The 17549-nt window shown below is 41.0% G+C and overlaps 1 protein-coding gene across 7 annotated transcripts in view; it reads left to right on the top strand.

Moving 5' to 3' along the window:
- Window positions 1-17549, top strand: part of LOC124146361 (prominin-1-like) — an 86465-nt gene that overhangs the window by 36136 nt on the left and 32780 nt on the right. For all 7 annotated transcript variants that reach the window (XM_046516614.2, XM_046516615.2, XM_046516620.2 and 4 more), the window contains exons 2-8: window positions 2098-2153; window positions 9229-9434; window positions 11290-11425; window positions 12458-12524; window positions 13933-14016; window positions 15110-15294; window positions 17389-17457. In XM_046516614.2, coding sequence (XP_046372570.2) covers window positions 2098-2153; window positions 9229-9434; window positions 11290-11425; window positions 12458-12524; window positions 13933-14016; window positions 15110-15294; window positions 17389-17457 — 803 coding nt within the window. The remainder of the gene's footprint in view (window positions 1-2097; window positions 2154-9228; window positions 9435-11289; window positions 11426-12457; window positions 12525-13932; window positions 14017-15109; window positions 15295-17388; window positions 17458-17549) is intronic.

Below are 17549 nucleotides of genomic sequence, written 5' to 3'. Positions count from 1 at the left end.
TAATAATTAGTTTTCATTTTTCATTGTCGATAAACATTATTTGTTTTCAGATTTGTGGGTATTACAGAGTATTAGATGGGCAGATATTGTACCATTTGAAACCTATGGCTCATGACATTGTCAGTTCAAAAAGGATTTAGGTGCATCAAATAAACAAAAATTCCTTAAATCTGAAAAAACATTTTTCTTTGAACATGACAAAGTATCAACACCTTCTTCTCTTTATTTGCCAAGTTATCAGTGAATTACAAAGCACCTTTTCAAACACGCTTAGATAAATCCATGGAAACCCAAACAAAATGTTTTGATACATATGATTTCAAAAATAAGGTTTATAAATGTAATGTAAACTGGTATTGATAAGTTCCATAAATAAATAGCAATGCAATACAGCTGTGATGAAATATTTATCAACTTCTATAAATTGACTAGCTTAGACAAGATTTCAGCGTATTTGATCAACAGCTTGGAAACGTTGATGTTGCTAACGGCTGTCTTAGTGCCAGATGTTGAAACCTGGACAAAGTATTGCACCTACTACTCCGCGATATTGATAGTGATAGTCACAATGACCATAAAGCAGACAATAGACATTGTTAAACTGGGACCGGTATGTTGAGGGGTTGTATATTAACTGTTAGCTTCTGGCAACAAGGAAGTGTTTATGAACCCGCTCTTATCGGCCGATGCTTCCTTGCTCCTGATTCGTCAAATTCGAATTTTGACTTCGACCCAAACTGTATTATGCCCCTGTGTGTCGGTGGTAATTTTGTTTTGAAGTTTGAATAAGAATCAATATGTTTTGTATACCGTATTTTTCTGTATCAAACGACCTGCTTTGATAAGAGATCCCTAACCAACTATGGTACACTGATCTGCATCTTACCTTGAGTGACTCAACCTTAGTCTGAAATTATCAAATATCGGTAGACACAGACAATGTTGCAAATACAGGTTTTTAATTTTCTACTCATAGTCTGTTGAACCAATTGCTGAAACTGTTCTCAACCTTTATGAAATATAATTAGATACGTTGCATTTATACAAACTGATAAACATAAGCAAAGCTGCTTATTTTGTTGAAGATGAAAGAGTGTTGAAATCTAGTCACCAGTTTCATATTTCTCAGTTAGCCCTTGTATATGCCTGAAATATTTGGATATCAATGCCGACAGCAACTTTTGAGTGGCTTTCTTGGTTGACATTAAACTGTGGACTACGTATCCAGGTGAGCTACAGTGCTGTGGCACTATCTGTCTGAGCACCTGGGCCTCTTGGTGCTGTGATCATGGTAGTTGGGTTGAAGTTGGCCTCTCACAACTAGACTTCTGTCATGTGGGACAGGGACCACCTCCATAGTCTAGTGGTAGAGCGTCCGCCCGGAGAGCGGAAGGTCCGGGGTTTGATCCCCGACTGCGTCATACCAAAAGACGTTAAAAGATGGTACTTGTTGTTACCCTGTCTGGCGCTCGGCATTAACATGATTAAGGGGATAAAACAAGGACTGGTCGGCTCGGAGTCAGTATACTGTGTCTGAGTGGGGTATTCATGTTAAACCGGGGCATGGTATCTCAGTGAGCTAGCACTATAAATCGGCATCAGTCCGGACTTGTACAAGCAGCCACACAAACACACACGTGCATGCACGTCGCTATATAAGTGCAATAATCTTGGACGCGACGTTAAACCCCATTTTACCTCACCTCATGTGGGACAGTCGTCTGTAATGGGGTACTGGGATGGAGATGTTACCAAGGTTACACTGTGTCAGTTTGTATAAGTAAATAAGTAAAATATAATGATTTCACTGACTGCTTACCTAATCATTAACAACAAAACTGTATAAAATATAAAATGATACAAAATCAATAGCATCATTCGGTACGACAGTGCAGCAAAAGCCATTGTTTTTTTTGAGGGAACAGTAGTCTGCTCGGCGTTGTGGACTAATTTATATTTTGTTTCATGGAAACATATGAGCCTAAACAAATGGCAAGGTATCTCTTCCAAGTTGTTAAGAAATGTATATGAACATGAGTACATGTTATTTTCATTCTGTGTTATCATGGTTATGTATTTCCATCTGTTTCTTTTCAGATATATCCCAAGTTGTGAAAGGAAACCTTCCAGAGGAAATGAAAGAATGGAAAAATGTGAGTACCTGTTTGTAGTTTTTGTGGAAATGTTGTGGTATAAATGTTGCCATTTGAAGAGGGAAGTAGATCGTGTGCAGGAGTCTTGGAGACATCGTCATACAGATGTAACAATTATATTCTTTCTTTACACCTGGAATTCCTCAAGGTAGTCTTGGCCCCTAGTATTCTTCCCTCTTCATAAGAGATTCCCCAGGGAAGGTATATTCAAGTATGCAATTTGTTAAAAAAATTTTGGATCAGAATAGCACCTAGTAGTGCCATGGCCTCCAGATGCAATTCTCATGCTGAAATATATTATACCTATACAATCACAAACCAGGGCAAGTGTCTCCTGCCCATGGACGAGTATAACCACCACTTTACCTGGTAACCATAGTAACGGCATACTCACACTATTGACCACTCATAAAAGGGCATTTCTGATTAATTTAATGTTGCTGACTACTCGATTGTTGCCTACTAATGGAGTGTTGCTGACTAATGGAGTATTGCTGACTAATGGATTGTTGCTGACTAATGGATTGTTGCTGACTAATGGAGTGTTGCTGACTAATGGAATGTTGCTGGCTAATGGATTGTTGCTGACTAATGGATTGTTGCTGACTAATGGAGTATTGTTGCTGACTAATGGATTGTTGCTGACTAATGAAATATTGCAGACCATGGTGTAAACTAGTCCCTGTTTCCCCAAACAATCCCAGCACTATCTTAGTCAACGTTAAGATACATGAGAGCTTTAGCCACCATGATATTGCTAAGATGCTACTTGACGCAACTACTTAACCTGAAGACATCTGAATGTGACAGGAAAGACAGATGAAATGATAAATAGAGCAACACATATTCTCCGAGAAATCCTGCTTCCAAATCAATGATGGACAAGTATCTATTCATTGATCAGTTACACTAGCTGTATGTGACGGAAGTTGACAACACATATAGAATGGTATTGATTCTGAATATGGCGGTCGCACGCCAAGCCCGATTAGGTTTCAACAATGCGACACACTGTTCAGTGGTGTGGGAACTGGGTGACAATTCCCACTTCACTGAACACCTCATCACCTCCATCAGACAAGAACTCTCCTGTAGTGGAGGAAATCATAGACCTAATGTCTGGCGAGCAGTTTAATGAGTGGCAATAAAAAGTGTTTTGAGATTATTTCCATAATCATGACAATGGTACACGTCTAAGGGATACATGTGTTTCTATATCATGAGAAAGGTAGTGTTTTTTATGAGACCTTGTAGAGTGCAGGGGGGCACGGGCGGCCCAGTCGTTTAAGGCGCCTGAATTCGCTGTGCAGAGTTGCGTCCCTTAGGCACGCCAGAAATCTATGATTGTGGGTTCGAATCCCGGTTCGCCCTGATTATGTTTCTAGGTTTGTCAGCACCATACCCGTGCTCGTGGGTTTCACCGAAGTGGTAATCGTCTGAGACCTGCATCACTTCTGGCTTTCCTCCCACATTAAGCTGACACGCCGTGATATAACTGGAATACAGTTAAAAGCGGCGTTAAACCCAACTCACTCACTTGTAGAGTGCAGGATTTTTGCATTGTTTAAGGCAGAAGGCTAGTGGTGAAGGTTCTCTCACTACGCAATGTCGGTTTGGTGGGTAGGGGTTTAATCTCATTAAAATCAGATCTTAGTTCTCACTACCGCTAATCAAAGATCTGAACGCCAGAACGACCTTTCATCCCACCAATCAAAGCGTCGCTTACCAGATCATGAAAGTGAGAATGTGATTTCTAATCATGCAACCTCGAAAAACTTTGACACAGGGTATTCCGAACGATAGTTATGGGCTTAACGTCTGAATCCATACAATCTAGACCATCTATGAGCCATTCCAGAATGTTCTTTTGTTCAGATTTAAAATTTTTAATCGAGAATTTGTCAAAATATGTTTTTAAAGTGTCAGATTAAAGTAAGAGATCTAGTTTTAATGAGAGTGTCATATTACCTTTTATTGTAGACCCCAGGATAGATCACCCATTTAATAAACACAGTTGTATTAAACATTGTGTAATAGCAAAACGTGCTTATGTACTGCAGGAACAAGTTTCACTAACGTATACTGAAAACTCCCAACACCTCTCTACTAATTCAGTGACATTGTGTGTAGAGATGATAGATCACTGAGAGGAGCATATGCGCACTTGATGACTTGCTAGGCTGACGTCACATGGCATTATTTCGCTGGTGGATCTTGCAAGAAAATTCCACAAATTGTTATCTTGGTTCCACAAGGCGATCGTAGCGCATGACAGTCGTATGTCTATGTAAAAGTATGGGAGTTGCGATAACCTTAGCGCTGCAATCATGGCAATAGTTTGGTGGAACGGACCCCTGAATTCTAATGGTGGGCCATAATATGGTATTAAATAAATACATGTCAACTTTTGAAGTGTGTAATGTATTATTCTGTTAAACTCAAATGAATGATGCTGTGGATTGCATAGATGTCTGCCTATTCACATACAACAGTATGACAAATATTTTTATAAATGGCAAGGAATAAATAAAGTACTAAACTCGCTCGTTTAGTATTCTATATACCGCTATATATTTCAGAATTGAAGAGAAGTCTTAAAGAGAGTATGTAGGTGTTATGGGTGGAAAATTTGTCATTAACCTTTAGCTATTCTATTATTGTACATTGTGATGTTTCATGTAAATCTTTATTCATTTGAAACATGACTTTCAATCAGATTTCATCGGATTTATGATGATTAACAATTAAATGCAAACAAATCCAAGAAGATGGGCAACTGAAACAGAAGTGTAAAGTACAACCTTGAGGCTAAAAATTCTGCAAAGATGGGCACAAAGGGATTGTTTTGTCATTCCATTCTGTGCTGTTTAAGGTTTTTCTTTTTAAAAAAAAACCCTTTGGGACCTGGGTAAGAAAGGGTTCCAGCACACTACTGTATCAGGTGGTAAGGCTAGGTGACTTGGATGATTGGACCGCCTCCATGGTCTAGTGGTAGAGCGTCTGACCAGAGAGCAGAAGGTTGGGGGTCCGTACTGTGTCTGAGTGTGGTGTTGATGACTCAGTCCGGACTAGTACAGACAGACAGACACACAGACAGACGCGCACCGCTACGTTAAACGCCATTACAACTCACCTTAGTTGATTGTGTGTCTATGTATCTGACAGGTGTACTAGTACAGACAGACAGACAGACAGACGCGCACCGCTCTGTTAAACGCCATTACAACTCACCTTAGTTGATTGTGTGTCTATGTATCTGACAGGTGTACTAGTACAGACAGACAGACAGACAGATAGACGCGCACCGCTACGTTAAACGCCATTACAACTCACCTTAGTTGATTGTGTGTCTATGTATCTGACAGGTGTACTAGTACAGACAGACAGACAGACAGACGCGCACCGCTACGTTAAACGCCGTTACAACTCACCTTAGTTTTTTGTATGTCTATGTATCTGACAGGTGTACTAGTACAGACAGACAGACAGACAGACAGACGCGCACCGCTACGTTAAACGCCATTACAACTCACCTTAGTTGATTGTGTGTCCTTGTATCTGACAGGTGTACTAGTACAGACAGACAGACAGACGCGCACCGCTACGTTAAACGGCATTACAACTCACCTTAGTTGATTTTGTGTCTATGTATCTCACAGGTGTACTAGTACAGACAGACAGACAGACAGACAGACGCGCACAACTACGTTAAATGCCATAACAACTCACCTTAGTTGATTGTGTGTCTATGTATCTGACAGGTGTACAAGTACAGACAGACAGACAGATAGACAGACAGACAGACACACAGACAGACAGACGCGCACCGCTACATTAAACGCCATTACAACTCACCTTAGTTTTTTGTATGTCTATGTATCTGACAGGTGTACTAGTACAGACAGACAGACAGACAGACAGACGCGCACCGCTACGTTAAACGCCATTACAACTCACCTTAGTTGATTGTGTGTCCTTGTATCTGACAGGTGTACTAGTACAGACAGACAGACAGACGCGCACCGCTACGTTAAACGGCATTACAACTCACCTTAGTTGATTTTGTGTCTATGTATCTCACAGGTGTACTAGTACAGACAGACAGACAGACAGACAGACGCGCACAACTACGTTAAATGCCATAACAACTCACCTTAGTTGATTGTGTGTCTATGTATCTGACAGGTGTACAAGTACAGACAGACAGACAGATAGACAGACAGACAGACACACAGACAGACAGACGCGCACCGCTACATTAAACGCCATTACAACTCACCTTAGTTGATTGTGTGTCTAGGTATCTGACAGGTGTACTAGTACAGACAGACAGACAGACAGACGCGCACCGCTACGTTAAACGCCATTACAACTCACCTTAGTTGATTGTGTGTCTATGTATCTGACAGGTGTACTAGTACAGACAGACAGACAGACAGACGCGCACTGCTACGTTAAACGCCATTACACCTCACCTTAGTTGATTGTGTGTCTATGTATCTGACAGGTGTACTAGTACAGACAGACAGACAGACAGACGCGCACTGCTACGTTAAACGCCATTAAACCTCACCTTAGTTGATTGTGTGTCTATGTATCTGACAGGTGTACTAGTACAGACAGACAGACAGACAGACAGACGCGCACCGCTACGTTAAACGCCATTACAACTCACCTTAGTTGATTGTGTGTCCTTGTATCTGACAGGTGTACTAGTACAGACAGACAGACAGACGCGCACCGCTACGTTAAACGGCATTACAACTCACCTTAGTTGATTTTGTGTCTATGTATCTCACAGGTGTACTAGTACAGACAGACAGACAGACAGACAGACGCGCACAACTACGTTAAATGCCATAACAACTCACCTTAGTTGATTGTGTGTCTATGTATCTGACAGGTGTACAAGTACAGACAGACAGACAGATAGACAGACAGACAGACACACAGACAGACAGACGCGCACCGCTACATTAAACGCCATTACAACTCACCTTAGTTGATTGTGTGTCTAGGTATCTGACAGGTGTACTAGTACAGACAGACAGACAGACAGACGCGCACCGCTACGTTAAACGCCATTACAACTCACCTTAGTTGATTGTGTGTCTATGTATCTGACAGGTGTACTAGTACAGACAGACAGACAGACAGACGCGCACTGCTACGTTAAACGCCGTTACACCTCACCTTAGTTGATTGTGTGTCTATGTATCTGACAGGTGTACTAGTACAGACAGACAGACAGACGCGCACTGCTACGTTAAACGCCATTACACCTCACCTTAGTTGATTGTGTGTCTATGTATCTGACAGGTGTACTAGTACAGACAGACAGACAGACAGACGCGCACTGCTACGTTAAACGCCATTACAACTCACCTTAGTTGATTGTGTGTCTATGTATCTGACAGGTGTACTAGTACAGACAGACAGACAGACGCGCACTGCTACGTTAAACGCCATTACACCTCACCTTAGTTGATTGTGTGTCTATGTATCTGACAGGTGTACTAGTACAGACAGACAGACAGACAGACAGACAGACACACAGACAGACGCGCACTGCTCCGTTAAACGCCATTACAACTCACCTTAGTTGATTGTGTGTCTATGTATCTGACAGGTGTACTAGTACAGACAGACAGACAGACAGACAGACAGACGCGCACCGCTACATTAAACGCCATTACAACTCACCTTAGTTGATTGTGTGTCTATGTATCTGACAGGTGTACTAGTACAGACAGACAGACAAACAGACAAACAGACAGACGCGCACTGCTCCGTTAAACGCCATTACAACTCACCTTAGTTGATTGTGTGTCTATGTATCTGACAGGTGTACTAGTACAGACAGACAGACAGACACACAGACAGACGCGCACCCCTACGTTAAACGCCATTACAACTCACCTTAGTTGATTGTGTGTCTATGTATCTGACAGGTGTACTAGTACAGACAGACAGACAGACGCGCACCGCTACGTTAAACGCCATTACAACTCACCTTAGTTGATTTTGTGTCTATGTATCTGACAGGTGTACTAGTACAGACAGACAGACAGACAGACAGACAGACGTGCACTGCTACGTTAAACGCCATTACACCCCACTTTAGTTGATTGTGTGTCCTTGTATCTGACAGGTGTTTGTCTTCCTACTCCGATGGCATGGAATGTTGCTCCAGACTTTGCCTGGCCCAGACTCTTTAAAAGGCTTCAATGATATAGCCGGAGTATTGCTGACAGCAGGGTTAAACGTATTGAGCAATGTTCTCTAATTCACTCCCTCAATAGGAGAGTGGAAGGTCGTTGGTTCCATCCCCGTCCGCATCATACCAAAAAAAGTTCAAAATGGTACTTGTTGTTACCCTCGTCACCTCCGAGTCATTGTTCTGTGTGATATCTCGGTGGGCGAACACTATAAAACTGACATTATTCCTGGCTAGTACAAGCATACACACATACAAACATGCATGCATGTCGCTATATAAGTGCAATAATCTTGAATGTGACGTTAAGTCACATTTCACCTCACCTCACTGTATAGCTCTTACGGCTGTGAAGAACCCCCAGCACCTCACACTTATCATCAGAGAATGAGGATTGGGTAGTCACAAGGTGTGACTGCTTCTGTGATTGTAACGTCCACCATGGGTTCTCAGGGGGGCGGGGGGCTTCCTGAAAAGAATAGGTCCACAGGACCTCGTTCCACAGGACCTCGTTCCACAGGACCTCGTTCCACAGAGATCTTAGCACTAAAACTGCTTAAGTCTATGTTAATGTATGGGAGTTACGATCGTCTTAGCACTACAATCGTCTTAGCACTTAGATCGTTTTGTGGAACGAGGCCCAGTACCTGATGCTTGTCACGACAGCCAATAAAATGGATTCAGGCTCATTGACATTTTGTGACGTCATCCTTGGCAGCCTGGGATGTTCCTCATACTATCAACCACTGGTTTACCTGGACCTGTTTATATTATATATACAGGCTGCAGTAATGTGGCTGAATCATTATTAAATGGCATCCACTCATTGTAACTCAGTTCACTGGTCTATTGTTTCAGTACACAGATTACTTGGTTGGCTTTGCTGTGTGTTTCGTTGTGGGCATCCTGTTCTGCATCATCATGCCTTTCGTTGGCTGTTGTTTCTGCTGTTGTCGCTGTTGTGGCAAGTGCGGCGGGAGGAAGAAGGAGAAGGATCCGAAACGAGCAAAGTGCAAGCGTGTCTCCTACTGCACTATCATGCTTATACTCAACACTATCATGCTGTAAGTACCACCATGGTTCTGTGTCTTTTTCCTCAACACTGTCATGCTTATACACAACACTGTCAAGCCTATACACAACACTGTCATGCCTGTACATTACACTCTCATGCTTATACACAACACTGTCATGCCTATACACAACACTGTCATGCTTATACACAACACTGTCATGCTTATACACAACACTGTCATGCCTATACACAACACTGTCATGCTTATACACAACACTGTCATGCTTATACACAACACTGTCATGCTTATACACAACACTGTCATGCTTATACACAACACTGTCATGCCTGTACACAACACTGTCATGCCTATACACAACACTGTCATGCTTATACACAACACTGTCATGCTGTAAGTACCACCATGGTTCTGTGTCTTTTTCCTCAACACTGTCTTGCTTATACACAACACTGTCATGCCTTCACACAACACTGTCATGCTTATACACAACACTGTCATGCTTATACACAACACTGTCATACTTATACACAACACTGTCATGCCTGTACACAACACTGTCATGCCTGTACACAACACTGTCATGCCTATACACAACACTGTCATGCCTATACACAACACTGTCATGCTTATACACAACACTGTCATGCTTATACACAACACTGTCATGCCTATACACAACACTGTCATGCTTATACACAACACTGTCATGCTTATACACAACACTGTCATGCTTATACACAACACTGTCATGCTTATACACAACACTGTCATGCCTGTACACAACACTGTCATGCCTATACACAACACTGTCATGCTTATACACAACACTGTCATGCTGTAAGTACCACCATGGTTCTGTGTCTTTTTCCTCAACACTGTCTTGCTTATACACAACACTGTCATGCCTTCACACAACACTGTCATGCTTATACACAACACTGTCATGCTTATACACAACACTGTCATACTTATACACAACACTGTCATGCCTGTACACAACACTGTCATGCCTGTACACAACACTGTCATGCCTATACACAACACTGTCATGCCTATACACAACACTGTTATGCCTATACACAACACTGTCATGCCTATACACAACACTGTCATGCCTATACACAACACTGTCATGCCTGTACACAACACTGTCATGCCTATACACAACACTGTCATGCCTATACACAACACTCTCATGCCTATACACAACACTCTCATGCCTGTACACAACACTGTCATGCCTATACACAACACTGTCATGCTTATACACAACACTGTCATGCCTATACACAACACTGTCATGCTTATACACAACACTGTCATGCCTATACACAACACTGTCATGCTTATACACAACACTGTCATGCTTGTACACAACACTGTCATGCCTATACACAACACTGTCATGCCTATACACAACACTGTCATGCCTATACACAACACTGTCATGCCTGTACACAACAGTGTCATGCTTAAACACAACACTGTTATGCTTATACACAACACTGTCATGTCGTTTACACAACACTGTCATGCCTATACACAACACTGTCATGCCTATACACAACACTGTCATGCTTATACACAACACTCTCATGCCTATACACAACATGCCTGTACACAACACTGTCATGCCTCTACACAACACTGTCATGCCTGTATACAACATTGGGAATTGGCTCAGTGGGTGATTAAGAAATATACTCATCTTGACCTGGTTTGGGTCCTTTTGAATATTATTAATTTGAAATCTGTTTATGTTTTAGTCCCATGGAATATTTTTATTGTCAACTTCAGTGTCAGGGGTCTTATAAAAGCTTCTCATCTTGATTTTCTTCTTCTGAATTTCGATTTTTAGTTTCCCATTTATTCTTTGGTACAGAGCTGGAGTGGTGTGTGCCTTTGTCACCAACGATCTCTTTCACCGATATCTACGAAACGAAGACAACAAAGGGCTTGCAGGGAGACTTGGAAAGGCTTTCACTGGATTTGACAACTACGTTGAAGAAACAATGAATGTGAGTTTTGTCATGATGAAATCACAGTATGTTGATGTGAAATGTATATATGATGTTTCACTCTGTAAGGAGTCTACGTCAGTGTTCTTGAGGCAATGGGGCGATCGGGTAGCCTAGTGGTTAAAGTGTTCGCGTTAGACCCGAGTTTGATTTCTGACATAGGTACAGTGTATTTCTGGTGATATTGCTAAAAGCAGTGTAAAACCATACTTACTCACTCACTCACTCACTCTTTAGGCAGATTGTTATTTGTTATTGACGTTATCTATCGAATGTAATTTGTTAGGATTATGTTTATGTGAAGCCAATTTCTGGAGTCCCCTGCTGTGATATTGCTGGAATATTGCCAAAAGCCGCTTAGAATCAAACTCACTAGTGGTTATCTTAGGAGGGGCCATCCTTGCTAGTTTTCATTTTGAATATTTGGTTGAAGCTCGGGAGCTTAATGCCCCTGTAAGATGTTATACCCTTTGTTACTATGGTTACTGAACCTTCCCATACATGTGTTGTATACTACATCTATACACCTGCATACGATACTTTACCTGGCTGATTGTGTCATCATCCGCCAGTCACATGGGTTGGTGCTCATGCTGTCAACCACTGGTCTGCTGGATCAGCCCTGATCATTTATAGCCTGCTGTGCTATAGCTGGAATGTTACCGACTGTGACATACTGCAGCAGTGTTTCATTCAATGATTACACACGATAACACAATAACGTATGATAACGCATGATAGTACACGATAACACATGATAACACATGATAACATAATATGCATGATAGCATGATAATACATGACAACACATGACAACACATGATAACATGATAACACATAACACATGATAACACAATAACACATGACAACTCATGATAACACGATAAACACAACACAATCACTCATGATAACACAACACATGAAAACACGATAACTCATGATTACATGTGATAACACACAATAACACATGATGACTTGTTGAAAGTTACTGGAGATGATGAATTTTAACTCAGATTGTATTCTTATCCACAGGATGTTCAATCTAGGGCACTGGGAGCTTTTGACACAACAAGAACCACTCTGGTTAGAGAGATCAACAGTAAGATATTTACCGTATTATTACCATGCAGTACCGGTATACATGGTATATAGACTTTGGCCATGTACCCTTATGTTATTCTGGGGTAGAATTGGTCCTCAGCACCTCGTGCTGGCTGTAATTGCCTATACCCTGGAGTTGACTTGGGGCATGGGTGGCTGAGTCATCTATGGTGTCGCAATTTGCTGAAACCTATGATCTGCATACGATAGTAATACTTAGATCCAAAAGAAAAGCTATCTGTAGACATATGTTCGTAGCAACTATTTTCAGTAGTGAACATGAAAATCCAGTTACAACACATTTTGCAATATTTGACTCACCAAAACGCTGGGGTGGGGGCGGGTGGGTCATTAAACGAGTAGTAAGTAATTTATTTTAGCAAGTGTGTAATCTTTTTTTATAGAAACGGGCTCTGTCCGTCCATCCGTACGTACGTACGTCCGTCATGTATCCGGAGCACAACTCAGAAACCGTTCAATATTTTTTCATCAAACTTTGCAGGTCTGTCAAGTACATGCTGAACTGGTGCCTTTTGCTATTAAGAGATTTTAGAAATTTTTATTTTTTACGTTTCCATGGCAACAAGATGGACTTAGGTTCTGTGAGGGTAGGGTTCGTTTCCGGAGCATAACTCATAAACCGTTCAATATTTTTTCATCAAACTTTGAAAGTCTGTCAGGTACATGCTGAACTGGTGCCTTTTGCTATTACGAAATTCACGTTAGTGGCAAACTCTTGTTGTTACAGAAAATAGCTTATAGTGCATCGTATCATTGCATAAAAAACTCATGATGCACCAGTGCACCGATGTATTGTTTCACCCCTAATGCTGACATGTGATAGTAATACATACGATCAACTGTGTCTTCTTGTAAATACCGAAGTACGATAGTAATAGGATGAACTGTGATTCATGTAGGAAAGCATATCATAATGACATGTACAGTTTATACTTAATGAACATGTTCAACAAGGCTTTTCAAGGTCCTCACTAATTGTTAACCCCCGACCAAAAAGGTTATACCAAGGTTCCGTCAATCTGTCAATCTGTCCGTCTGTCCGCCCGTCTGTCCAAAAACTTTGTCTACCCGATTTCTCTTAAACTATTCAGTGGATTCATCTCAAACTTAGTACATATAATCTGTGTCATATGGAGGGGAGCAGTCAAAAGAAAAAAATGTTTTTATTAATTTTCCATTTGTTTATGAATTTTTCAAACCCTAACCCTATCCATTATTTAATTTGAAACTACTTACACACTAGGCGGGAGTGGGGGATTAGTGAGCAACTCTCATTTTTGCCCTTGTTAGTTATGAGATATTTGTATAAAAGATGTGATGGAACTTCTTCCAAGAAGAAATTTTAGGAACGTTGATTATTTTATGTTTATGTTGTGACTTTTCAGCTACAGCAGGCAGTGCAGTCGACAGAGTGGCTGATCTGGTCAATGCCTCATCACTGATTCAACAGGCTGGAAATCTCAGTAAAAGTAAGTAACAGTTTATACTCCCTGGAGTTGTGTCCCCTTGGTGCAGATTCCAATAAAGTTCTGTAGCAGTATATATAAGATATTAGATGTTGATTGACAAATACTGTTATCTCATAGCATTTTGGAGTCAATATTTTCATTAATGTATAAGCCACTGATTGAAATATCACACCAACCATAAAACTCAATGGGATCAACACTTGCTCTATTTGTTACGTATTGATCTTTATGATTTCACCTCGAAAACCATGGTGACATTGAGTAGACTGAAAGTAGTTCCGGCATGAAGTTTGAATTCACTTTAGTGAAAAAACATACTGATTCTGATTGTTTTTTATATCATCACTTAATTAATACATATCAAACACATAGAGGTACAAAAGGATATTTTCCATGTATGGATATGTGTTGCAATACAGTCGTAGAGTATTGTGGAATATTTTGCAATGCAATTTTGGCTGGTGATTCTCATCTCTTCTACTGACCGATTCTTAGATTTGTTCCTAATTCGGCAGATATCAGCTGTTTGGTAACTTCCTTCTGGCCTTGCAGGAAGTACACTGGTTGTTCAGAGTTATGTCCCCTTGCAGGAACAACCACTCACAACAAGATGATTAGCAGACAACTTTTTTTTGTTTGTTTGTTGTTAAACGCTACACTCAGTAATATTCCAGCTGCATGATGGCTGTCTGTAAATAATTGAGTCTGGACCAGACATTCCAGTGATTGACATCGTCAGCATCAATCTACGCAATTGGGATACGATGACATGTATCCACTAAGTCAGCGAATCTGACCACCCGATCCCGTTCGTCCCCTCTTACGACAGCAATAGTCACCTCTTCCGACAAACATAGGTTGCTGATGACCAAATGCACTTAGCAATATTGCAGCAACCTTTAAGCATGTTAAGTAGTGTCATAGGTGATTCGGAGTGCAGTTTCCCTCATTGTAACCTATCATCAAATTGAAGGATTTATTATCTTCTTATAATTCCAGATTAGTAACTGTATCAGTATGAATCCTGTGTATGAAATGTTTGAAAAGTTTGAAAAGTTTATCAATTTGAAGATTCATTTACCTTCTGTTGCAGATGTTAATGCCACCCAGAAGGATTTGACAGATGTTGCTACTTACCTGGTCAGTCTCCAGCGTGATGGGACAGACCTCACTGCACAACTGAATGCAATCAAGACCAACTTGACATCAACCTGTACCAGCCAAGCTTGTAACACACTGGATTTTTCACAGTATGAGACAGATGCTAACTTCAGTAGTGTAAGTTGATGTAGAGTTTGTGTGTGTGCTTTTGTTTCTTGTTTACGCCGTACTCAGCATTATTCCAGCTATATGACGGTGGTCTGTAAATAATCAGGTTTGCATCAGACAATTCTTTGAATGACATTATGAACATTGATCCATACAATTGGAATACGATGACATGCATCAAACAAGTCAGCGAGCTTGACCACCCAATCCCGTTAGTCGCCTCTGACGACAAGCATAGTTGTCCCTAACGACATGCGTAGGTTGAAAAAGACCAGTTCTAACCTGGATCTTCACGGGTCAGTTGATGTAGAGAGGGAGGGGTGAAAGTAAGGATTAACCTTTCATTACCATACATTGTGGTATATCAGACTATGGATGTGTTGCAATTGTTTGCCCTATGATTGTACTCTGTGTTGGATCAGATTAGAGTTTCTTCCCTTTAGTTTGAGAAGCAACAGGGAGGATCAAGGCAGACTTTGACATTGTCGGCAATACTTCCAATCTCATAAAAATCAGATCTTAGTTCTCGCTGTCGCTAAACAAAGATCTGAGGACATCCCATTATGGGTCACGTCGGAACGACCTTTCATCCGACCAATCAAAGCGTCGCTTACCAGATCATGAAAGTGACAGTCAGAATGTGTTTCTGATCATGCAACCTCGAAAATGTTAACACGTATTCCGAACGACAGTAACAGCCCGTATTGCTGATTCCGTCATAATTATCGACTATCTCTCACTTCCCTGGGATAAACATTTGAACAGAAGAGGCGTTGCACAGTACGTGGGAAGCACTGCCATACAATCTCAACCATATATTAGACATTCCGGAACGTTCGTTTGTTCAGTTTTAAAAATTTTAATCGAGAACTGTGTCAACATATTTTTCAAGCGTAGTCTGAAATGGAAGTCACCAGGTTGAAACCTGGCAGTAAAGCTTGAGAAAGCTGCTTTCTAATTGGCTGATGTCGACTTCTTGTTAGTCATTTCAGTGGTCGGTCAAAGTTCACGAAAGGTCGTTCTGACGTGACCCGTAATGTGATGTCCTCAGATCGTTATTTAGCGGCAGCGAGAACTTAGATCTGACTTTAATGAGATTACCAATACTTCATTCATTTCTATTTCATTGATTAATATAATTATTAAGCCTTAAGTTTGTATAATACTATTGTAGTAGTATATCTAGCCCCAGTTGTGACTGAATGGTGATTGGTTGGTCACAATGAGTGACCAGGTTGATGATGTGAAGACATATCCAACGGTCTTGCCTGAGGTATTTCTCTCACATAGTCCTTTAGAGAGACTGCCTCCATGGTCAAGTGGATAGAGCGTCTGCCTGGATAGCGGAATGTTAGTGGTTAGATCCCGCCGCATCATACCAATAGATGTTAAAAGATGGCATTTGTTGTTACCCAGCCTGGTGCTCGGCATAAGGGTCTAAAACAAGGATTGGTTGGCTTGTAGTCAGTATCAATCTATCCATGTATCTCAGTGGTATCTCAGTTGTATCTCAGTGGTATCTCAGTGGTATTTCAGTGGTATCTCAGTGGTATCTCAGTGATATCTCAGTGATATCTCAGTGGTATCTCAGTGGTATCGCACTGGTATCTCAGTGATATCTCAGTGATATCTCAGTGATATCTCAGTGGTATCTCAGTGGTATCTCAGTGGTATCGCAGGGGTATCTCAGTGGTATCTCAGTGGTATCTCAGTGGTATCTCAATAGGCTAGCACCATTAAGCTGGACTTGTCCGGACAAGTACAAACAGCCGAACACACACATGCATGAACGTCACTATATAACAGCAATAATCTTGAACACAACATAAACCTCATTTCACCTCACCTCACCTCACCTCACCTCACCTCACCTCACCTCATCTATGGAGAATTATTCTGGTAAGAAAAAGTCACCATTGCCGCAAAGCATGTTAAAATCCGAATAAGATGAGGAATTGAAGGTGGCAATGTCTGAACTGTCTGATGTGTGTCACCAATTATTTGCCACTGTGGCATGTCATTCTTTTCATCAACCCCTGGTTTCATTATTTCAGTAGCTGACATCCCATTTCATGCAATTATGAGGCATTTGTTTTATTTCAGCTGAACGACCTTTCTGCAGAAGCAGGCAATGTGTCAAGGAGTCTTGACATGCAGAAATTCATTGATCAGGTAATCATTAATTTGATCAAAACAAAAGTGTTCTAAGGCTCAATGAAATATTTTTTACATATATCTCATTTATGGGAAAGTGGTTATATACA

The sequence above is a fragment of the Haliotis rufescens genome, unplaced genomic scaffold, assembly GCF_023055435.1.
Source record: "Haliotis rufescens isolate VD_foot unplaced genomic scaffold, xgHalRufe1.0.p SCAF_11, whole genome shotgun sequence".
Taxonomy (NCBI): domain Eukaryota; kingdom Metazoa; phylum Mollusca; class Gastropoda; order Lepetellida; family Haliotidae; genus Haliotis; species Haliotis rufescens.
This window is presented reverse-complemented; position numbering and strand designations above follow the sequence as displayed.